The 25,708-nt window shown below is 28.0% G+C and overlaps 3 protein-coding genes and 1 long non-coding RNA gene across 4 annotated transcripts in view; 3 read left to right on the forward strand and 1 right to left on the reverse strand.

The window, feature by feature from the left end:
- LOC111632404 overlaps positions 1–7,954 on the forward strand; it is a 17,104-nt gene extending 9,150 nt beyond the window's left edge. Inside the window, exon 4 of the long non-coding RNA XR_002757853.1 lies at positions 7,080–7,954. This is a non-coding gene — a long non-coding RNA (uncharacterized LOC111632404). The remainder of the gene's footprint in view (positions 1–7,079) is intronic.
- Positions 7,955–8,293: 339 nt separating this feature from the next.
- Positions 8,294–17,179, forward strand: LOC111632402 (protein phosphatase 1 regulatory subunit 14C-like). Its single transcript, XM_023376815.1, has 5 exons — positions 8,294–8,619; positions 12,216–12,498; positions 13,012–13,098; positions 13,178–13,219; positions 15,491–17,179. The coding sequence occupies exons 2-5, from the start codon at positions 12,247–12,249 to the stop codon at positions 15,530–15,532; spliced, it is 423 nt and encodes a 140-aa protein (XP_023232583.1). The 5' UTR covers positions 8,294–8,619; positions 12,216–12,246; the 3' UTR covers positions 15,533–17,179.
- Positions 17,180–17,897: 718 nt separating this feature from the next.
- Positions 17,898–23,397, reverse strand: LOC111632401 (39S ribosomal protein S18a, mitochondrial-like). Its single transcript, XM_023376814.1, has 6 exons — positions 23,268–23,397; positions 23,044–23,185; positions 18,608–18,722; positions 18,318–18,460; positions 18,115–18,238; positions 17,898–18,045 (listed from the first exon to the last, which is right to left on the reverse strand). The coding sequence occupies exons 3-6, from the start codon at positions 18,705–18,707 to the stop codon at positions 17,969–17,971; spliced, it is 444 nt and encodes a 147-aa protein (XP_023232582.1). The 5' UTR covers positions 18,708–18,722; positions 23,044–23,185; positions 23,268–23,397; the 3' UTR covers positions 17,898–17,968.
- LOC111632403 (1-phosphatidylinositol 4,5-bisphosphate phosphodiesterase classes I and II-like) overlaps positions 19,910–25,708 on the forward strand; it is a 122,964-nt gene continuing 117,165 nt past the window's right edge. The window contains exon 1 of the mRNA XM_023376817.1: positions 19,910–20,916. Within this exon, the coding sequence (XP_023232585.1) occupies positions 20,818–20,916 (99 nt within the window). The 5' untranslated portion in view covers positions 19,910–20,817. The remainder of the gene's footprint in view (positions 20,917–25,708) is intronic.

The following is a 25,708-nucleotide window of genomic DNA, read 5'->3' on the forward strand; positions in this document are numbered from 1 at the left end:
ATTCTAAAAGATAAGCAAAAAATAAATATATCTTTATACTCTATTTATTAATTATATCATTATAATTTAAAAATGATAACATTTATTATATTCTTTAATGCATTGTAGAATATAATAGCATCCATTATTCTTGAAGAGAGAGAGAGAGAGAGGAAGAAAAGGAATCATTTTCAATGTTAGAGTGATGTCCTTTTTAGAGTTATTGTTGTGCAAATAAACAAAAAAAATCACGAAATTATTTTAAATATGTTAACCGTGCAGTTAATAGAGATCAAATTATTCATAAAGCAACCAGGAAATAATAACAAAGGCATAAAGATCAAGAATTTTTTCAGTTCCTCCCTACGACAGGGTGTGTTCTTTCAAACGCCCTAAGTCTTGTAAAGGGACTGTCTTCGCTCGAAACGAGATCATTTAGTTACGTAGATTACGATCTTAGTTTCAATTAAGGGACACAGAAAAAATAAAATAGAAGTATATTTTCTTATATTTATGTAATGGAATTTGAAGGGAGGAAAAGAAAAAAGAAGATTAAAGGAATTTAAAAGAGATTTGTAGACTTTCCATAGAGTCTGTAGCTAGTAAGACCGTATAAATCCCTTTATCCTTCATCTTAAATCCTTTTAGTGTGCTTACACCCGAAGAGAGTCTTTAAATCCCTTCAAATATCCCTTTAAATATATCTAACAAGCAGAAAATTTGGATTGGTAGTATTTTCGAATTTTCAAGAATATTGTTAGTTTAATTATGTTTAAAAATATATAAATTATTTAGAGACGTTTAGCTTATTATTAAGATAATAATAATAATAATAATAATTCATCCTTATCTGTAATAATATTAGTTTAATTAATGCCTTAATTCAATTTAATTCGAATACTTGAAATGTAATTAAAATAAATTAAAACAGAAATATATTTTGGTTATTATTAATATCAGGGAATTATATCTGTTATCCACGCTAATATCCATTAATTTTGCCTGTTTTAATCTCAAGAAATCATACAATACAAATGTATTTATGAATTAAGAAATGGGAAGACGAATAAATAAAATGTGTGGTCTAAGAATTTTCTTTAGTTTACAAGTAAGCTAGAATTTCTCACTTATGCTGAAACTAACAAATAGAACTAGAAAAATAAAGGATGAGATTTGATAGGAAATTATGCGAAGGGAACTTTGTTCAAGACGATTTTGGAGCCACTCTACAACCAGTGCAGACGTATACACCTAGATAGCCTATAGAAGGGCTAGTAGGATACATTAACGATCGCTATTACAAAGAAATATTTTAATTTTTTATGTTATTAACATAATACTTAACAGATAAGTTATATAAATACATTAATTAATTAAATGCGATAAATTTTACAGGTGTTAAATCAATTTAACTGTATCAATTTAGCATTTATAACCATGAAATTACCGAGTTGTCCCCGCTCGAACGAACATTTTCAAGGAAACCGAAAAGTAAAATTTATTACCGTCTTATTTTAGGAAATAGAATACGATATAACAAAGAATAACTCGCTACATTGAGGAATAATTGGTCGAATAACACGAAGTAGGCGGCAGAAAATTTATAATTGGGTCAACTAAAACCAAGGTCGTTCTTCATTTCCAGTGTTCGAAATATATATATATATACATATTTTTTACTTTAACAATAGGAATGGGCGATGATGATCGATCGTGATCGATAACTCGAACAAAAAGAAAAATGTAGTTATCAGATTTTTTAATGCATTTTTACTGTTTTTTTATTTTTTATAATTGGTAATAAGTTATAGATGAAGGAAAAAGTGATTTACGATAGCGAAAAACCGGGGTGGTTATGTTAGCAAGCAGCTGAAGTGATATATTAAGTTATACGAGAAGGGAGAGCAGTGTAAAATGTGAATTTGTTGGCGATTTGCGACTTTTACAAAAAAGCGAAGAGTTAATTAAGAAATATGTTTTACTTAGAAGGATTAGCAGCGTCAGTTCACTCTTTCTAGTATTACCGATATTTATGTACGTACGTTCTTTAACTAAACAAAGAATGAAACACACGAGACAGTTCCATACCCTCAAGAAAACAATTCTCTCTTTTATTTTAATTTATTCGATAATAATAATAATAATAATAATAATTCATCCTTATCTGTAATAATATTAGTTTAATTAATGCTTTAATTCAATTTAATTCGAATACTTGAAATGTAATTAAAATAAATTAAAACAGAAATATATTTTGGTTATTATTAATATCAGGGAATTATATCTGTTATCCACGCTAATATCCATTAATTTTGCCTGTTTTAATCTCAAGAAATCATACAATACAAATGTATTTATGAATTAAGAAATGGGAAGACGAATAAATAAAATGTGTAGTCTAAGAATTTTCTTTAGTTTACAAGTAAGCTAGAATTTCTCACTTATGATGAAACTAACAAATAGAACTAGAAATAAAGGATGAGATTTGATAGGAAATTATGCGAAGGGAACTTTGTTCAAGACGATTTTGGAGCCACTCTACAACCAGTGCAGACGTATACACCTAGATAGCCTATAGAAGGGCTAGTAGGATACATTAACGATCGCTATTACAAAGAAATATTTTAATTTTTTATGTTATTAACATAATACTTAACAGATAAGTTATATAAATACATTAATTAATTAAATGCGATAAATTTTACAGGTGTTAAATCAATTTAACTGTATCAATTTAGCATTTATAACCATGAAATTACCGAGTTGTCCCCGCTCGAACGAACATTTTCAAGGAAACCGAAAAGTAAAATTTATTACCGTCTTATTTTAGGAAATAGAATACGATATAACAAAGAATAACTCGCTACATTGAGGAATAATTGGTCGAATAACACGAAGTAGGCGGCAGAAAATTTATAATTGGGTCAACTAAAACCAAGGTCGTTCTTCATTTCCAGTGTTCGAAATATATATATATATACATATTTTTTACTTTAACAATAGGAATGGGCGATGATGATCGATCGTGATCGATAACTCGAACAAAAAGAAAAATGTAGTTATCAGATTTTTTAATGCATTTTTACTGTTTTTTTATTTTTTATAATTGGTAATAAGTTATAGATGAAGGAAAAAGTGATTTACGATAGCGAAAAACCGGGGTGGTTATGTTAGCAAGCAGCTGAAGTGATATATTAAGTTATACGAGAAGGGAGAGCAGTGTAAAATGTGAATTTGTTGGCGATTTGCGACTTTTACAAAAAAGCGAAGAGTTAATTAAGAAATATGTTTTACTTAGAAGGATTAGCAGCGTCAGTTCACTCTTTCTAGTATTACCGATATTTATGTACGTACGTTCTTTAACTAAACAAAGAATGAAACACACGAGACAGTTCCATACCCTCAAGAAAACAATTCTCTCTTTTATTTTAATTTATTCGATAATAATAATAATAATATTATTATTNAAAAAATAACCCTTATAATGTAATTCCGGATGTGGATTGTTGCATTAAAAACATTTTTAAAAAAATCTATTCTGAAACATCCGTTTCCTTATGTGATCGCATTGAACATATTTAAAATGGATTTTTTTTTTTTTTTAAATCCTTCTTGAGGTCGGTTGTTACTGTAGGATAATGTTTTGACACGAAAGTCAAGAATCAGAATTGCATCATTGATAATCTTAAAAAGTCAAAACGGATACAAAAAAATAACCCTTATAATGTAATTCCGGATGTGGATTGTTGCATTAAAAACATTTTTAAAAAAATCTATTCTGAAACATCCGTTTCCTTATGTGATCGCATTGAACATATTTAAAATGGATTTTTTTTTTTTTTAAATCCTTCTTGAGGTCGGTTGTTTCAGTTGAATTTTGTCGAAATATTTATAAAAGATTAAGTAACTATAATCGAGGTTTTCTTTTTTTCTTTGTTTCATTTTTACATAAAGTAATATCGAATTACAAAGAGTGTTACTAGCTGAAACACATGACCCTATCTAATCACTCAACGACAAAAACGTTACTATTTTAAATATACACGGCATATTGTTTAGGAAAAATTCTATAATTAAACAACCGATAAGAAAAGTTATTTGTTTTAGTAACAGTTTGGGTACCAGATGTTATGTATTTTTTTTTATTTCTTTAAATTAGATATGATATATTCTAAAGGTCTTTAACTTGATGGATTATAACAATAGGAATATGTATTATACAAGCTATCCTGTGTGGTAATGTTCAAGCTTTATCTCTCGACAACAGTTTGGAAAAAGTTTTTGATAGGAAGCGGGGACATATGTAAAGTTTATGATGCAAAAAGAATGGGGATGTTAGATAAACAATAAGTAGAGAATTTCAGTGAAGTGGACATGCTTGAAGTTTTCTGGTGTAAGAAAGAAATAGAGCTTGGAATAGTGTAAAACTTACATTTAATTTTAAATCAATTACAGTTACTTAATCCGTATTTAATTTATACTAGATTGTGTATTAAGAGTTTTCCATGTTTCATACTTGGTTTTTTTTTCTAAACACTAATTTGTATGCTGTTTAGGATGCTATATACATGCTATAAAATAATTATACATACATAAACGTCTTCAAAGTTTGTAAATCGTTTATTTTCTTCTCTGTTAGAAAAGTAAAAAGATAAATTATAATTTTGAAATGATTATAACTTATTATAGATAACTGATAATATAATTTTTTACATCCTTCATACCCTATCTCCTGCAGATCTATATCCTACAGTAACTTGTAGAACCACATCTACTGTAGCATAAACTTACTTAATAAGGAAACAGACTCTACGCATATATTAAAACTCATACATTATATTTATTATCTCATCCATCCTACACTATTATCTTTACATAAATTACAATCGGGGTATTGCCATTAGATCTATAAAATTAGCGTTAGTTTTTTTTTTTCGTACGACAGAATTCCGCTAATATAGTTTTAAATCACGTTAATACAACCTTATTTATTTTTAAAATACTTAAATTGCGATATTAAGTGCATTTAGTTACACAATATAGGCGCCTGTCAATTTATATAAAATTATGGCCTTAATAATAATAATAATAACCTTACAACGGGGTTTTTCACTCTAATAAGTTACATTAATCTACTTACTAAAAAAAGAAATTTAAGAGAGAAAAAAAAATCAGGCGCAAGTGGAAGTAACGACCTTGAATTGTCCCTTTTAATTATAAAATCGTGAAATTAAATAGATGATAATAGGAATACTTACAAAAGAGAATAGATTTTGTAAGAAGGAAGTGAACTACATACAATGTCCGACCAAGTGAGAAAATTGTGTTAATCTTTTATTCCAGTTTTCTTAAAGGGGAAAAGGGTTATGATATCATCTCTTTCCTTCTATACTACATTAATTTTAAATGTTAACAGCTGTTGAAACATGCCAAATGCCAAGCTATTTAGTAATCTTCTAAGATTTAAATCTAGTTCAATTTTTATATAAGTTTAAACATCTCGTATTGTACATGTATATAATTCACAGACAACGCATAAATATATTCAATAACAGACAACAATAAAGCGAGTTTACGGTCACATGTTATCGTCCTTCATTGCTATGCAGTAAAGTAGGCTGAAGACATATATTGATACTTTCTTTGCCAATATTAATATAGGTCACGGTCAAATTACTACGACTTGTAAAAGCAAGTTTTACACTCGTATTTACTTAATGACCATGCATTCTTTACTTGTGTACTGTACCCTTTTGTATTGATTTATCTATTGTTTATAAAGTCGTTAAAACGTTTACTTGTATTAATTGATTACAGTAATATACAGTTCTGGTATTCGTTTTAATATCCGCAGCAAAGTTTAAGGTATATCAAATTAATTACTGTTTAAAAATAGTTAATGTTTGTAAGTAATAATGCTTGGTTTATTTTAACATATTTCTCATGCTATGCAATTTATAGAAGATTCGATATATTTTTTTATGATACTTTTTATTGTATTCTGTGCCATAAATTTGTGATTATTATAGCTATTTCATACAATAGCGAAACAATGTTTTCGAAAGAATATAAATTTTACGACTAATCTAACACAGCAATACAGCTGTATCTATTATTATTATTATTATTATTTTTTTTTCGAAGAACAAATGTGCCCACGTTCACGCGTCATATACAGAATAAGCGCTATTTGATATTACGTCACATTCAGTTCCAATTATTCAAAACATAACAGAAAACATCTGAACTCCGTCCTGTTTTTTCTACCCAAACAATTAGATTTTTTTGTTAACATGACGCCAAATGCGTTGTTTCTTGTAAGTCAGGTTGTAGGTTCGAATCTCATTTCGGGCATTTCTTATTTTGGATGTGGATTTATGATCATTTATATACATGTCCAGACAGAAGGAGTGCTGGCATGTTTATTTGAATACAGAGTGGTCCTTAAAATTTAACAATCTCTTATATAAAAAGCTTGATAATAATGTGAAAAATTTTTCGTTAATTGGTATAAATTCAGTTTATTTTACTGATTTTATTCTTAAATTTTTATGGGAATGGTTTCCACATTTATGACCTTAATTACAGCCTGAGTACATATGTTTTAGGCTCTGTTTTTGTATGCGCACTGCACATAATCGACAGATAAATTATACTATCGTTTTTATAATATTAAAGCCTATGAAATTTAGAAAATAATATGTATATATATATTTTTTAATCCTTAAAATTAAGCATGGAACAAACTTGGTATTTTCATAAAATGCATTGAAATTTTGCCCTATCTTTCGCTCATTAAATGAATTCCATTAATTTTATACAGAAATTTAAGAAAGAATCAAAAGTATTTTTAATTAAAGTATTTATCTTTGATTACTCTTTTTAACATTTAGATTACGTATTTTTCGAAATTAAATTTGTTGTTAATCCCGATTCAACGAAACACGAAAAAAAAAATTTCAATCAATCTTGCTGGTTACATTGTAAATTTAAATAAGAATTAAAAGGAAAAATTGATGCGGCAGGAATTTATTATTAAAGCATCTAACCTTGATTTTAAAAATTTCTAATTCCAACTTTTAACCTGTTGTTTATTCTAGATAAATTTCCAGTTAATCTCGACTTTCAGCGCCAAAAAAACACGAACTTTTATCTATTACGTCACGAACTTTGCACCCGAAAATGAAAATCAAAGCTTAATGAATACGGGTAAGTTGCTAATCATAATTTCCAAATTTTAATTCGTACACGAATTTATTCACTAATCCCGCATTTAAAACAAAAAAATACGGAATTAAGCACCGAATTCACCACGAAATTACTACCATTAAAACACTTAATCTCGTGTTACCGAATGCTTAATTCTTCTTTCACAATTCAATACACTGACGTGGCAATTAAAATGAAATTATCATACAAATAATCCCAAGATAGGCCAATTACCATATATATATATATATATATAAAGTAAAGTAAAAGCTTTTATTTTATTTTTATATTATAATTGCTCTATCTCGAAACCATGCGGGAACAATTTCAACGCGATCGTAAATCAATAAAAACCGATTTAACAAAGCGAAATTTTCTAAGAAAATTAGCAGGAAAAACGAACGGGTTTATTTTATACGATATATAAAAAAATAAAATTTGTAATTTTATTATCGTATAAACGATCGATCCGAACGAATAAGAAAAGATAACGATCTAAATCGAGTGGAATTACCGATGTACTATAAATAATTGATACAAGAAAAACTTATAAGAAAGATGGCTAAACTGAAAAATCAGTCACAGAGTCACCGTACAGTACAATGGATACTTATTACAATCGACAATCGCTCAATGGCCTGTGACTGTCGTAAGATGTGAACTCGGATAACCTTCCCGACTAAACAATCGAGCTCATTACAAAGATATTTTTAAACCTAGTGATGCTTTCCCACGAATATTCCAACGTCAAACAAACCCATACACAAATTTCAAACAGCGAAATTTAGAAACAAACAAACAAAACAAAAAAAAAAGCCATGTTCTAAAAGTAGACGACGCCATTGTGGTAATGCCCACCACTTTTCAAACCGCCACAACTAGTTCCCGCAGCAACTAAAAGTAAAAAAAAAAAAATAAAAACACGAACTGGATCAAAATTTGCTTATAAATAATGATACGGACGATCGTGTTATTATTAACTTTCGGCCGTGAAAAAAAAAAATAAACAAAAAAAAAAAAAAACTGGAAAAAGTTTAATCGTTTCGGCCGCCATTTTTTACGTCACCGAAACGTCAGCAAACCCGATCATCGATCGGCGTAGGGCGCAGGCGCGATCGTCTGCATCTTTTCAGTCGATCGTTTCAGGGCAGACGAATGAGGAGGAAAAGATCGGAATTTCTACTCTCCTAAACGTTTTTTTTTTTCTATAAAACAATCAAATACATTTAAGCGTAGAAAACTGTCGTAAGTTGCGAAAGAAAAGCTATCCGAATGGTGTATACTTAAAACAATCGAACTGGCGACGTTCCGTGTGTGACATCACAACTAGGGTTAACGTCGTCTTTTGTTCGGAATTAATTTTTTCAACACAGAAAACGGAAAGTAAGGAAGAGAGAGAGAGAGAGAAAAAAAAAAATTCCAAAAGAACAGGTAAGTCCGTGTTAAAGAAAGTGAACAATTTTAAATAAAAAAACAATAAGCGAATGGATATTTTATTTTTAAATCTAAGTAAACAACCGGTTTTGTTCCAAGTATTCCTATTAATTCCACTCTTGAAAAAAGAGGAGGTTGTTGCGACCCACCCTTCACCACTTCCAAAAAAAAAAAAAAATTAGGAATTGAATTCCACGTATACATAGTTGGAATTTTAATATAAACCAATTTATAATCTTTAAAAATATCCATTCGCTGCTTGTTTCTGACATTGATGATGATGATGATGAGTGAAATTGATGATACACGTTCAGTTTCTGATATTGTTGGCGATGATGTTCACTGTAAATAGGAATGAAATTCGACATAATTGTGTAATATAAAAGATTTTTTTAATTAATTAAATGCTTTAGTTAAAATTGTAACACAAGTAAATCTATGTTGTTGAATTTAATTCCTGTTTATAGTTTATATCTGACGTCAGAAATATTTGTTACAAGGGGGGAGATTAATTTACACCAGAATTAAATGATGTATATATAATCTAGTTTAAAAAAAAAAAAAAATATATATATATATATATATATAAAGTAAAGTAAAAGCTTTTATTTTATTTTTATATTATAATTGCTCTATCTCGAAACCATGCGGGAACAATTTCAACGCGATCGTAAATCAATAAAAACCGATTTAACAAAGCGAAATTTTCTAAGAAAATTAGCAGGAAAAACGAACGGGTTTATTTTATACGATATATAAAAAAATAAAATTTGTAATTTTATTATCGTATAAACGATCGATCCGAACGAATAAGAAAAGATAACGATCTAAATCGAGTGGAATTACCGATGTACTATAAATAATTGATACAAGAAAAACTTATAAGAAAGATGGCTAAACTGAAAAATCAGTCACAGAGTCACCGTACAGTACAATGGATACTTATTACAATCGACAATCGCTCAATGGCCTGTGACTGTCGTAAGATGTGAACTCGGATAACCTTCCCGACTAAACAATCGAGCTCATTACAAAGATATTTTTAAACCTAGTGATGCTTTCCCACGAATATTCCAACGTCAAACAAACCCATACACAAATTTCAAACAGCGAAATTTAGAAACAAACTAAACATCTCGTATTGTACATGTATATAATTCACAGACAACGCATAAATATATTCAATAACAGACAACAATAAAGCGAGTTTACGGTCACATGTTATCGTCNTCATATAAAACAGAATAATCAACAGTGTTATAGAGGGTCGACTGTATATATATATAGTTTACAATGGTTAGTTTAATTTAGATTATAATAATTGTTTTTATTAACTCCTTTATTATATGATTGATTGTTGTTAAAATGTATGCTGGAATAAATATGATAGAATTAATATTTTTTTTTTTAAACAGAAAGATTCTCTTTATATTCATTTTCGAATACAGAAGTGTATTGTCGAACGTAGTCTTTCGCGAATAGAAATAAATAGCTAAATTCTAGTAATTAGTTTATGTGAGAATGATTTTTAGCATTAATTTCGAGCTTACAATAGATTTTTAAAATGCAGAATCATGTTTAGATTATCACGTATGTGAAGTATTTTGTAATGATCAGATTAACAATATATTATTATGTTTATTGATTAAAGTAAAGAATAATATAGGCTTTTTACATTCATTTTTAAAAATCACAATAATCAATTATTTACAATTCTAAAATCAATTTTTTTATATGTTTTATAAGTTTATAAAAATAAATTTTCTGACAAATTAAAATTCTAAAGATGAATAGGTATGTTTATAAATATTATAATTCCTAAATATAATTAAGAAAACGTCAATAAAAATTGTTATTAAATTGTTTTAAAGCAGGAAGGAAGTTTTATAGATATGGTGCCTTCTGAGTAACTTGGACTTTGATACTGTAAATAAATACTCTACAGTTATGTCTACTACCATTGATCATGAATAACGCTTGAAATTTAATATGATAAAAGCTGTTTTATTTTTAATGACTAATATTGTTTAATGCATACTTAGGCAATACATATTTTATCTTATCTTCACTATTAAACATTGAGATTTCAATAATAAATTTTATAGCGACAGGGTAAAATTTATGACGGAATGCTTTGTATTCTCTTGTGTCAAAATGTAAGGATACGAACCATGAAATTCTAACTTGTTAGAAATAAACTTAATGGGTGCTTTTTTGATTTAGAAATGACTTATTCAAACCAACAAAAGCTAATTTAATAAAGTTTCTTTGGTAATAGAATTATAATAGTAAGCTGAACTAGAAATCCATAGAAGCATAGTATATTAAGTCATATTTTATTGTTTAGCCGGTATGACTCGGCAGAGATTGACAAATTTTAATAGTGTGAGTAATCGTCGCAAGCATTTGACGGTGCCCGAACGTCGATTGGCAGTCTGTTTCGTAGGACCTACTGTGAATTAACTGTCGGAATTTTATAACAGGATTATCTACTTCTGTCTGGCATGCCCATTGAGACACTTCAGCTGCAGTTCTATTACTTTCTCTAGATTATCTTTTAGATTAAAATAACTCCGAGATTGTCAAAAGAATGAAATTTTTATCTGTCAAACACCCATTACATGTCAAATTAAATACATGGGATGGGAATTTTAACAAATTGAAAATATGCATTGACATTTTTGTGTCATTGACATGAGACAAATTAATGCTTTTTTCTATTTAAATAATTGGCTTATTTTTTTATTTGCTCTTTAACTTAATTATGTAAAATCTTTGATCGGAAAGCTTGTTTGTTTTATTGTTTTTGAAAATTGAATCAGAGTTTGTGTAAATTAATTTTTCAACATTGCAAAAATATCAATTTTCTTTACAAATTAAATTTTAAAATAATTTTATAGCTATTTTTAAATGAAACTTAATAATACAAAGAACAGATTTCTAAGAATCTAAAATGTAAACAAATTACAATTAATGTTAATCTTAATTTGTTTATGTCTGTTAAGGTTAAAGAATTAATTGTATTTACTCAAAATATTCAAATTAAAATTTAAAGTTTTATTGTTATATTAAGTAGCAAACTTGACGTAAAGACTTGATTATAAATAATTTTATTCTGTTCTTATTTTCTCAATAGTTAAACAGTCATTACGGGGGTAAGTGGAAATAAATGTCAAATGAAACTTAATTATGATATGAATGATTTCGAATAGAACAATAAAGCAATCAGAAGCAATTCCTTTACTTTGATAAATATGGTTAGAGTTATTATCTCTGGGCAAAATCTCATTTTCTCATCTCTTACACAATATATTGTACAATAGAAAAAAGTTACTCAAAATGATGTGAAAGCTAACCAGAGAAATTGTTCTGTAAATGTATTGTCAGCTGCAGGAATTTCTAAAATTTGAATGAATATTTAATAAAATGTTGACAACTGGAGAAAAAGAGATAATAAGTCTCTAACAAGTTTCAGTCGAGTTGCAAAAATGAATTTCGATAAAATAATTTACATTTTTTGCACATTATGTTCCCATTCACCACCGTGTTGATTTATTTCCAAAACAGTTATGATTTTTTATTTTTTGTTTCAGAATCATACTTAATGTGCACTAGGTACTAAGTATGGAGTGTAGTCTGCCCCCTACTTATAACACAGAATCGACAGCCTCAGCAATAAAAACGATGCAAGCGGATCACATTCCCTCCAAATCTGTACTTCACGTGAACTTCGACACGGACCCTGAAGACGTGCACGAGAGAAAGAAAAAATACTTAACCGCCAAGTATGGACAGCACCAGATGAGCTTAATAAGAAAGAGACTTCGCGTCGAAATGTGGATGTACGAACAGCTTCAGCTGCTCTATGGATGCAGGGTAAGAATTACAAAGTAATTAAAACAATTTAATTACATAAAATTTTGCCAGTATTCTAAAATGAAAAGCATTCATACCCGAGAAACTAATCATTTGCACACCTGGGGGTATGGACGATTATACAGATTTGTAGCTTTCTATTATGAAGCTCACCCTGAACTTGTAATAACCTGATTAAATGAGATGTTAGATGCATTGTGTGAGTGAATCATAACCCCAGGTGCAAAAGTTCTCAAAATTTAAACCGATGATTCTTTCTTCCGAATCGATCATCTAATTGTAAACGTAACAAAAAGATCCCTAATTGTATTTTAAAATGCAATATTCTAAATTAACTCTGAAAAATATATATTTTACGATTGAAATGTTTTAAACTTAAATTTACTTAACGACAGCAATTATTTTTTTATTTATCATCGTCATTTTGAATTTTCAGTTTATTTTTGAATGTCTACCTTCAAATTTTTATTAACATTCCTTACTTTTCATAGTAATGTTTTAATTAAATTGTAGGATGATGCACAAACATATGATGTAGAAATAGATCTAGACGAATTATTGGATCTGGAGGGTGACTCTCAAAGAAGAGATTGGTTACGAGTAAGTCAGAGCATTATCAAAATCATTTAGAAGTACTTATTGGATAAAGTACTCATTTTATTTTTCTTTCTTCTAATAGACTAAATTAGAAGGTGCCAAGCAACCAGCCGAAGTTATTGAGGTATGACATTTTATAGTTATTGTTAAAACTTTCAAATAAAATGCAGTCAGTCTACTGCAGCAATTTTTGACCATTCATGCTTCCTGGCAAAACTCCAGACAGATTATATGCTTATAAAAATGCAACCTTTTTAAAGAATTTTCTTGAAATTGGATTATTTAAACCAGTAGATGATTTTATGCTACTTTGAAAAGATTTTCCAACATTGCCATTTGAAATATTAAATATGTAATATACTTGAAATTATGACAAAGATTCTGTTCCTATTAATTGCATACATATACATAAAATATCATTACCTGAATAAATACAATAAAAAAACAATATCTAAAAATATATTTCCTTGATTACATTTTATCATGTTCTCTTTTTATTCTTATACTGTTCTTTTTTCACTTTCATTATCATTCTTTCTTCTTCCTTATCACTTTAAAATACTATATCATATGTAATTAAAAGAATATTTTCATTACAAAAATAGTAAAAGAAGAAAATTAAATAAAACTTTTTCATTTGTGGAATTGAATAGTTTTCCTCTTCTCAAGGTGTTCATTCCAAAAAGAAAAAAGATTTTGCTTGACTTTCACCTATTCTTTGTTCTGCATCGGTTATACATTACATTGTCTTTTGTTCCTCATACATAATTCTTCTATTAATTTTAACACGCTTGATATCATCTGTTTCATGAACAGCTTCAAATGCATGTCATTGACATATTCAATATCTTCAAGTATACTTTTGACTACTACTACTTTGTTAACGTATAATCTAGTCTCCGATATGGCATTGTTACAAGATTTAATGAAGCACATCTTCATTATTTCCAAAAGACAATGTTCTTTCCTCTTGGCATTGTGACACACACATGAAACATATCAATTAATGTTTTATGATTTTTTTTTAAATCTAAGTGCGCAACTGAATTTTTTCTTTATTATTCAATTTTCCAATTTATATCACGATAAATTTGTTATTATTAAGATTTGTAAAAATTTTATTATTTTTGCACATGTAAGTCAACTTAAGGCTAAAAATGTGTATCTTTGCCGAATTTATTCATGCGAATCATTCTTGGATGTGTTAGTTCACAATGAAAATGTATCCACTTTCATATTGGCAACAATACTGCTGTTAAGAATGTTGTATTTTCAGACTTGGAAGCATTTTACAATATTCATATTCATATGCAAATAATATTTACAATTTTAGTAGAAAAGAGAGCAAAATAATAGAAAATATTTTATGAAAAGCTTAAAAAAAAAACCATTATGTAAATCCACGTTTTTGGCAACATACTTCTATTTAAAAATAACTGGTGTTGGCACATTTAAATTCCTTTTTAAATTTATCAACTTTGTAAATAATAATTCATTTATTTAAAGTTTTTTTAAAATATATCATAAGTAAATTATAAATATGATCTATTAAAAATGTACAAAATACATTTAGGCAAGCAAGTGGACATTTTTTTTTTAATTATGCAAGAAGCATAGTTGCATGTGTTGACTACATGCTGCATTTTATTTATGTTGTTAAGATATTTTTAATTAGCTAGCATGATTAATAATAATTAGTCAAAATGCTATTTTTAGATTCAATTTTTTGTTTATTATTTTACATTTATACCTTATTAAGTGATATTTGAGCTGATAATTGTATTATAAAATTATTTTCAATATATTATATTAATGTTATTTATTTAATAGAAATTATATGAATGAAAACAATATTTACTTTACAAGATTTATAATCTGTAAGCTTTAAAGTCCAATGATAAAAACTGTTTTTAAAATAAATTTTATAGTAAATGAGAGGTTTCAGTCATTGTAAATAGCAATATGATGATAAATAGCAACAAGAGAATTACTGACTTGTCAAATAAATCTAATTCTACTAACATTCAGTATGTTTAACAATACACAATATGTTGTGTCTTTATCATACTAATCAAGTTAATTTCACATTGAAATTCTGTTTCCATATTGAGTTACACTTGAATTTTTATTGCTCTTGACAATTTTGCTTTAAAATTAGTGATTCACTATCATCATCCATAATTTATTTAAATTCTGTCTTTCAAAGCAATTTGGTTTTGCAATATTCCATTTATGAGTACATTACCGCTAAATCTTTTCTTCTGATTATAGCACTAAATTGCACTTTGTATTACTTAAGAATACAAATTACATGACCAATTTTTAAAATAGTTGCTGTAATAAATTCTTTGAGTAGCTAATTAAATCTTAATACTTTGTTATTTTATTTTTACAGAAATTCATTGCTGAATTATTACAAAGAGCCAAGACTCTGTGAATGAAGAAATTTGGAAAACTACCCAATCGATCCAAGTCGACAGCAGCATAAAGCCATTTCTGTTTTTAGTTCTCGTTCAGGGATGCACTGTATATGTTCATGTATTTCACATATCATTTTGCATGTTTGTAAGTGAAATTCTCATAGGTTTAAACAAAAAAAACCAACAAATCAGAATATCTGAAATAGGAAATTTCCATGCTAGAGTAGCAATATTTCTACCTAGTCGTTTTTATTGAAAAAAAGAAAAAAAAATCCCCCCAAAAAATATTTGAGGCCAAAATTTGGTATTGTGTTAATAATCATTAGATGTATAATGGTTTGGGTATGTATTCTGAATTTGTTAGATTCGTTAATTTAGAACATCCGGTGATTCGAAAAGTTTTGTTTATTGGCGCGCTTGTCAGTAAGCAGAACTTAGAATGAAGATCTTCATAAAGGCTTTTAAGTATTGTTTTTAAACTTTTCATACTTTAAAGATTGATTCGGTACACATTTTCCCCCACTTTTGTGCCATTTTGAACATGCTCTGAAACTGGCAATTGCACGAATTAAATTTAAAACAATTTAGTGATGTTTGTAAAATTTTAGTGCATAACTGACTTATTAAAATATTCACATGATAGATTATAGAAGATAGCAATTGCTTTAGTGCTGGTTTACTAGACAATGATTGCAATAGAATATTGATGTTGAAACAACTACGCACAGTACAGACAGTATTTATTGCAATATGTTCTCGTAATCGAATGCAAGTAGTTCTTGCCTTAGACGCCAAATGCAAATGACTTTTGTTTCTCTCCCACAAAAAAAAAAAAAAAATATTTATTAATAAATTAACCGTTTTAGCTGCTAGCAGCGTGAAGTACAATCGGATTTGATCATGAGTAAATTTACTAAACCGCTTCTGCCGTTTTAAATTTTTATACTTTAGATACTCAAGCATGTTATCGAAAGCTATTCTTTCTGTTCCACCTTAAATTTTTTTTTATATCAAATACGAAATGAGGCAAAGAATATAAAAACCCACTGCCAAATTTTCAAAGTTCTAAATATAAATACTTTGTAATGGGTTAACGAGTACATTTTTAATATTTCCAACGAGGAAAAAAAAAAGCTTTTGATATGTGTTAAATATATTTCTATTTCTTTTTAAAAATTATTTTAAAAATATAAATAAATTTTTGCAAGCAAATGTCAAAATATTTTTTGCAGTTTTTATTATAATTTACAAAACTACCTTTTTCTAATGTAATAATTAAAAATTGATAATTGTATCTTAACCCATCTGCTTACCGTGCTAAGTTCAAAACTTTTAAAAAAAGTCATCACACCTTCATTTTGCCAATTTATCTTATGTTTATCTGCCAGAAAGAAACTCGAAACAATGCATGACTGTATATACATATATATTTTTTAATTTCCACCTAAACCACAAGCACCTCTAAACGTCCGAAGAGACGAGACCAGAAATTGCAGAACGGATGGGTAAGCGAATGGGTTAACATAACAGAAATCAAAACGTTTTTTAGTAATTCTAGCATGTAAAAAAAAAATATATATATATAATCATGTTTTTATGGGTGCAGAAAATTGTTGATCAGATCTGAAAATGAAACTTTTAGCACAATAAATAAAAATAAAACTGATCTGTGTTGTTTCTTTCAGAAACCTCTTATCTTGGTTTCAATGTTAAAACATTACATTCACCTCAATGGAATTTTCAAACACGTAGTTGGATCCAAACCACAATTCAAAACTACGACGTGGTTTATGTGAACAATAAGCCAAAGAAAAAGATTAGCTGATGTAGAGGATGATTTAAGCCATTCTTAGGATAAACTGGTGCTTGAATCAGAGATGGTGGACCAGCAATTTTTTTTTATTTTAGGAGCCAATTACATTTGAATCAACTCAATGTATGTGTGTTTAGACTAGTATATACTATAATGGTATAACAGTTAATATAATAATATGTTCTTTTGAAACATTACATGCCATCATGTAGTGTTTTCTTGAAACTGAAAACTGCCACTCCAAATACCATTGGGCTAGTCCAAGGGTTCCCAACCTTTGATCCCCTTCAATATTATATTAGTATATATTCTATAGCCTTTTAACATAATTTTAATATTGTTAAATAGTTTTTATATTTGCAAAGTTGTATTGATCCCTAAAGGGTCAATACCCTGTTCGGAAATCCTGGGCTAGGCTATTTATGGAGACTGGGTCTGTGGAAACAATTATGACATCAGCTTTGACCTTACTGAAAATTACTTCTCTAAATGTTAATAATCAAAAGAAACTCTACACATGGAAGTAATATAAAACAAATATAATCCAAAAAATCAACAAACTCGAAGAATGAAATAAAATAAGGTAAATAATTTAATGTACAAACAACAAATTACAATAATAAAGGGCTAAAAATATTAATTAAAGAGCAGTTTTGAAGTAAATGTTATTTAATTCCCACGGTTCTTTCGATTCTACAACGGGTGTCGGCATGAGACCTGCAAATAAAATCGCATTTATTTAATTAGCTATTCCTGGAAATTACCTAATTCTGAAACGTTACCAACCTGCTTTCTGCGCCTGGTTGACTAGAATGCAAATTTTTCGATGCTGTCGCCCGCATAATCCTGTCACTTTAGGTGGAAGTACGGATCCGTCCGACGCAATGAATTGGCTCAAGATCAACACATCCTTACGTAATTTAAAGAATATTTTTTTACGATTCCGATCATCCGAGTAACGTTATCAACGTAAATATTTCATTACTTACTGTATGCTTGATATTTTTTAATCCTAATTTACATAATGGGCACGCTTTGGAATCGGTCATGGCCTTCAAAACTTTACCTTCTCTCGGCGATTTTACTTTTACTGCTTCGATTACTGTCATGTTTTCCTGTTCTGTATGTACAACTGTAATATTTAAAAAACATTGCGAATTGTTAACTAACGCTTTGGTACGTAGCCGGAAGACACTTCGGCATGTCAATTAAACTAGCTTAACCAGCTAAAATCGACTGATATATCGAATAATTAGAGTGAAATTTAGCATCTACTTACTCTCTTTTAATCGTAAAGCATTAGAAGTGGAAAGGAAACGCATTCCAATTTTATTTAAACTACAAAACAATTTCATCTTGCTTACTACGGGCAGCGCCATATTGGCTTCCTCAAACTGGAGCGACGCCGTGCGGTAAAAACGTGAATTAAAAAAAATTACTTTTGTTCGAATTTATTTAACAATTTAATTAAGTCGTTATTCTCCCGATAAATTTTAACAATTAATGATAATTAAAATAAACTTTATTATTATTATATATATTTAAGGCATTGTAAGCTCAAAGATTATTATTATTATTATTTTTTTTTTTTTAAGAATATTCTTATAACGAAATTGTATAATCACGTGATTACGTAAATTGCGCTATTTTAAAAAAAACCGTATTAACTATGACGCAACAATAAAAAAAAAACAATGTAGACGGCTGCTGCCATCTGTTGCACGTGCCAAGCATTAAAATTTGAATTCGTATAGGTTTTATGAGCAAAACACGGATGAAGCTTTAATTTTCGTATACAAAATATAATTTAGAACAACACGTGTTATTTAATCTCTCGAAATATCGAACACAGATATTGAGCTGCCCAATATAGCGTATGGATCGATGTTATTATGCAATAGAAGCTTATTGATTAACCTAAATAAATCTATTAAGTATAACAATATGTAACATATGCCTCTTAATAATACAATAAGAATATAAATTGGCTAAATTTACAATAAATGCACTAAAAATGAATAATTAAATCGCATTCAAAGCTTTCTCCATGATTTAAAATACTTAATATCAATTATTTAACTTTTGTTTATAATAATTGATTATTTATGAAAAACCATTGAAAATAAAGCATTAAAACGTGTATATTTACGATCACTAGATGACGCCACTCGTTAAATGTCATTAATTAATTTCATTAATTAAATATTAATCAAAACTTTCTAAATTAGAAAAATAGGGAAATAAAATAATTGATTTTAAGATATTGTCTTACAAGTTAATTTCAATTTAAAAAAAAAACAAAAAATAAATAAATAAAAAATATATTGGCGCCATCTCTTGATAAAGATATCGTAAATTGATTTTCATATATTTATTAATAATAAATGTTTTTAAATAAAATTAATATAGACCTTATTAATTTTTAAATATTTTCTCAAAAAATTACGGAATAATTAAATCTTTTAATATAAAACAAATAATATTTAATCATTTATAAAATAGTCTATCTATTTTTTTAAATATTCCAAGAGATATTAAGCACACTATTCGACTTTATTCACATATTTAACTACACTAAAGTATTATAATAATTCATAATTATAAATTTACATATTAAGGAAAATTAAAATTATTATTTAATTATTTCTGTGTCTAATTTAAGAATTTACAAACAGGAAAACAAAACCGAAATCCTATCAAGTGTTAAAATCCAAATAAAAAAAAAGCATTAAAATAAGCTATATATTTGTGTCTACAAATTAAAATGACAATAGAATAGCCTGCACGATGACGTCACAATAGAAAATTCATTTTATTAATTAATTACAAAAGTTGAATGTCGTCACAGAACTAGACGCCATTTTACTTCAATTTAAAATAAGAGGGGAAGAAAAGAATGTAATACGAACACTGGTTGGAGGAAAGAAGCGAAAAAAAAAAAGATTTAAATTTCTCAACTTAAACAATAATAAAATGAATTTAGTGTAATTAAACACATATATTATTGTTTAGACGCAATCAGGTTACTTAAGAGAATGGATATCGCCCGAAATCCCGATGAGAGGAATGATTTCAACGTGGCGGAAATAGAGATGTCGACAAGCAGAAAAAAACCGACTGAAAAGAAAAAAAAAAGAGCGACAACACAACATCACTGACGTCACACTAAATAAACATCAAATGTCGTCATACAGGGAGAAAAAAATAAAAAAAAATATGCAACGTAAAGTCGACTGCGTTAAGAAAAATGACGTAAATGGAACTAGGTTAAAGCGAGGAAAATGACTAATTAATAAATCTCATCGATCGTTTATATTTATATTTATGCTTTTATTTCTATTTTTCCTGGAGATGGAGAGAAGTTAGGGAATTAAATGCACTACAGAGGGAGCTGTTTCGAGAAGAGAAGGGATAGTTGAGGTGGTCGACATCCAGACTTGCGTTTAAGTGTGTTGTTTAGTCGTCCGTTCCTTCCCCACATGTTGGAATATGGCTGGGGCTAAATCTGGTGTTCACGTCGTACAACTCAAACCCATACACGTCACAGAAAGGCTATTATCGGGTAATAAATTCGTCAAATGGGATGACGTAAGTATTATTTATCGTTGAAAACTATAAGCTGTCTTTTTAATTCCTTAACAACGATAAGAAGTGTAATTGTTTATTTATTTGTTTATTTTATCTTTTAAATCGTGCTTCAAAAATCGAATTAGCAGACCAACGATTAGGCAAGGTGTTAAGTGTTAATGAGCACGTTAGAAAATTAATGGAAAGAAATTACATTAAAAATTTTATGTAAATTATTTTATATTATTATTATTATTATTATTTCGTTTATACGTAACGAGTCCAGTTCGATATATAATTTGGGTCATACGAGTTATATCCAATTTGAATGGATAAAAGAATAGCGCACATGATTAACCTAAAAACATAGTATTACCTTTTATATATATACATATATATTTAAATATTTTTTAAAACTGAAAATTAAAATGTCTTAGTACGATTTATTATTCAAATTCTGTCTGCATGTGAAAGACTTCTTTAGAGTGGTGACATCATTGAACGATTTCCCACAATGTCAGATGAAATTGTTAGTAATTAGCTTCATCCATCAATTGATAGTCTTGTAGATGAATAAACAATATTTGAAAAAAGTCACATCTCCAAATACCGTCTTTACGTGCTTTTTTCTAAACGTCTAAATGTCATTTGAGGTATTTATAAATTCATCAAGTGTTTACTGCATAGTTTTGTTTAATGTAAAAATCATTAATCTCTAGGTTAGATTCACCACAATGGTGTTTGGATTTATATATTATTCAGATTTTTTTTTTTTAGATTTTACAATGATTCTTTTTAATATTATATATTCATCAAGTGTTTGTTATGATTTTTTTTTACATATTATAAATAAACGGTAATAATTAGTTTCCTTATACATAATGTAAAAATAATGAGAGAGAGATAATGTAAATGTATGCGTTTCGCTTAAAAAAAATTCGTTTAGCTTTAAAGTTAAATATTAAAATTATTTTCCTGTCTTCAATTAAGAAAAAAAAACATTAACGTTATTTGCAACATGACAGAAAATTGCGTAATATCTACTTAACGTTGTTATAAATTCATAAATTTTTTAATGAAGAGATGTGTTATGAATATATATATTTAATTACAATTTAGTTATAAATTTAAAAGAAAATGTTTTGTTTAACAACGTTCAATAAAATTAACAAACTTTATTCTTTATTTAAATTAATGTAAATGTGAAAAAAATGTTTCAAGAAAGCAATGTTTAGAAATGTGTTAAGTTTTTCTTTTGTAGTCAATAAATAATTAAAATTTTGTGAGTGATGTAACGATTCCGGCATATCATGTTTATTTTTTAACACGAAACTCTTTTAATTGAATTATATCTTTTGTATTTTTAAAATTAAAGCGGAATTTTAAACTTCATTACGTTACATTTTAAGCTTTACAGAGCTTTATTTATACGACAGTTTTAGCTTAACTTTCTATTTATATTCCTATAAAAACTGTGATGATTATTATACTATTTTTAATGATACATATATTGGTTATTTTACAAAATGATTTATTCACATTTAATAAAAAAACTGACCTTGTCACTAACCATCAATCGTTCTGTATATGTATCATTCCAATACCTTTATAAGAATTTCAATGTTGTTAATACACTAATGCTATCAAATGCATGATTTTATATTTACTGCTAATAAGGAAAGTGTATTTCATGTCAAAATTTATCAGTTACTTGGCATAGTTTGCTCTCTTGTGCCAATAAACCAAAACTAAGCAAAGTATTAAATACTTTAGCTGTTTATACAGAATGGCTGATATAATGAGTTCTAGAATAGCAACTCTACCTTATTAAAACCTTTATTTCCTTCATTTATAATATTTTTAACTCAACAAAACGTTTTAATGTAGTATATTTAATTTAATTTGACATTTTAACATGTTTAAAATCATTGTAATTTGTTTTATACGTTGTATGTGTGTGTGTAGAACGTTATAATAATCAAATAAATGGTTTATATTTATTGTTTTGTATTTCATGGAAATTATATAGCTTTGTTTATGTTAATATATTTCAAATTGGACGTGTTTAGAAGTATATATCCAATGGGAGGAGAAATTGTATTGGAAAATGGCGAGAAATGTGATAAATTGGAGATTGGTTTAACTCACCTCTGCTTATGTCAATCCAATGTAATCCGGATAAAAGTGTTTATAAGCTTAATCTAATCCTTATATAATATTTTATCGATGTTGTCTTAACCCGTATTTAACAACATTTATTCATTTACTTCTGGCATTATTCTGTTTAACACTAAATTAAAAGCAATTTCACTTGTTATTAAATTTGCATCGATTTTTTTCTTAATTTCTAGCTAAATCATTATCATTCTTACTTGTTATACGCTTTCGGAAATGTTCCAGCGTCGAAAATATTATAATAATTCTTAATTAATGCAAACTAAAAAAAAAATTTTCAATATGGCGCTCGTTTTGTCGTCTGCTTTTACTCTCGCTCGTTTGGAATTATGGGATTGATGTTTTAACATTTAAAAAAAAAAAAGTAATAATAATAATAATTAAAATATTAATTTAATTTATTTACAAATAAATACTTTTAATTTAATTAATGTTAATTAAATTAAATGATTAATAAATTGGAATAATCTGCAATCAATTTTTTTTTTATTACTAATTTCTTAATCGTCTGCTTTAGAATTCCATCTAGTGGAATTATGGGATTAATTCTTTGGAAATTTGAATATTTTTTTTCGTAACTAAATTGTTTATGTATTAAATATTTTAATGCTTTAATATAAAAGTAATAAAAGTAATTGCATTTATTTTTTAAAATAAAGAATATATTACGAATTAGCTTCGTATAAAAATATTAGTTAAGTTACGAATTGAAAAGAATATTTAAAAAAAAATAAAAAATAAAAAAGCATTGTTTGAACTGAATGAACATATGTTGATCCTTAAAATATCGGTAACCGCTGCCGTACAAATTCCATTCTGTAAATGATGGAAGGACACGTGGTTTGGCATGAGTTCAAATTAGGTGCCGTCTTTTTGTAATGGCATGTGAAATAAAATCACTTTTTTCCTTTTCCATCAAAACGTCGAGGAAAAAAAATGTTTAATATCAAAAAGAATTTTTGAAAATTATCGAATGTTTTAAATTTAAAAAAAAATTTAAATTATCATAGAGATCATATATAAAAATGTTTTTAACGTTTAAGTGGCGCTAATCTACCGTTATCAAATGATTAAAAAGCCATTCGTTACGTCACATCTACGCGAACAGCTATTGGTTAATTTCAATTTTGAAATTATGAATTTGAAACTATTGTCGAATTTCCTCGTCGAAGAAAACATTTTATACGAAAGCGTTATATTTCGAATTCAGGAAATAGTTTTCGTTTTTTTTTTATATATTAAATTCATTCAAGCTTCTCCGATAACAACGTAGGATCTAGGATTGCATTCTGTTAACGGAATTTGAGTTCCTGTCACGCTTTTCCAACTTTACACGCTATTCTTATGGCGATAGAGCGCGAATTCTTTACGATGTCGAATCCAAAATATGCTACTGCAGTAACAATTTCTAGCTTAGATTAAAGCCCGTGTAAATAGCTCCATTACTCCTTCAATTAATTGTTCGTACATACTTTTTGAATTGTTATAGATGACAGTGAATATTTAAGATTCTAGAAGTGTAAGGCCTATAGCTGTGGTCTCGTAATATAGTGCCATAACACGTATCCTCGTATTATGAGGCTGTGAATCCTTGAGTTGCAGTGTGATATTCTGTGTTGCAGTAAGCTGTATCTTCGTAGTGTGAATCCCTCGTGGTGTGTGGCCTCGTAATGTAAGACTTTAAGCTGTACATCAGGCTTTAGAATGTACAGTACATATAAATATTTTGGCATTTCTATTTTTAGTGTAATTAACACCGTAATTTCTTGGCAGTATTGTCTCATACCGTTTCTATTATAGACGTGTTTCACGATGATCCTTTGATCCTTTGTGTTGTTTACAAGCTTTTGCTCGATACAGATTCCAAGAGAGTGTATACTATTAATATGTAATTCCGATATTTATCAATATGCGTAAAACGTAATGGATTTGTATAATTTCGTATGCAGAGAGAGGGAGTTAATGTACAGGCGTGTTTACATACAGCATCGGTATATTGTTGTTAACAATACAAAGTTGTTTGAGTTTAGAAAATTGAAAATTCCTTTTTATTTTCTTTATAATATCATGCAACAGAGTGATGCGGAGAAAGTATTGTTTTTGTGGGTTAGAAAAATCGATGTCGATTGCAACATATATTTTAAGGTGTCCTGAACACAATTTGATAGCTGCAAGTTCGTGTGTCTGGCTGTGTCTGCGTATGTACGCAATTTTTGAATTTCTTTGTGCGTGTTTCCTGTATATTTAAATGATTGTTTTCATGTATATGCCGTGTTTCTGAGAGTTTGGACACAAATATTCATGGAGCAATACACAGATCATACTAAAGTTACATAAGTTTTTAAGTATAAAACAATTTAAATGCGAAATATCGCTCTATAAATCAGATTTAATACCTTAAACGGATGTATAATATTTAAAAAAAATTGAATTTAGAGTCGTTTCTAATTACAAATGGCTTAATTTACGTTCGAAATATTTGCGTTGTGTCTTCTCGTGACGTTTGTGACGTGACAAGACGTTGTATTTACACAAAACAATTCACTACGCAGAATGTAGTGTGATGTCACATCAAATTATTCTACGAGCAAGAGATTTTAGACAATATTAAGCAATGAAGTGTATACTTAATGTCATG

This window comes from Centruroides sculpturatus, unplaced genomic scaffold (assembly GCF_000671375.1).
Source record: "Centruroides sculpturatus isolate CEXI.00-Female unplaced genomic scaffold, Cexi_2.0 scaffold834, whole genome shotgun sequence".
Taxonomy (NCBI): Eukaryota; Metazoa; Arthropoda; class Arachnida; order Scorpiones; family Buthidae; genus Centruroides; species Centruroides sculpturatus.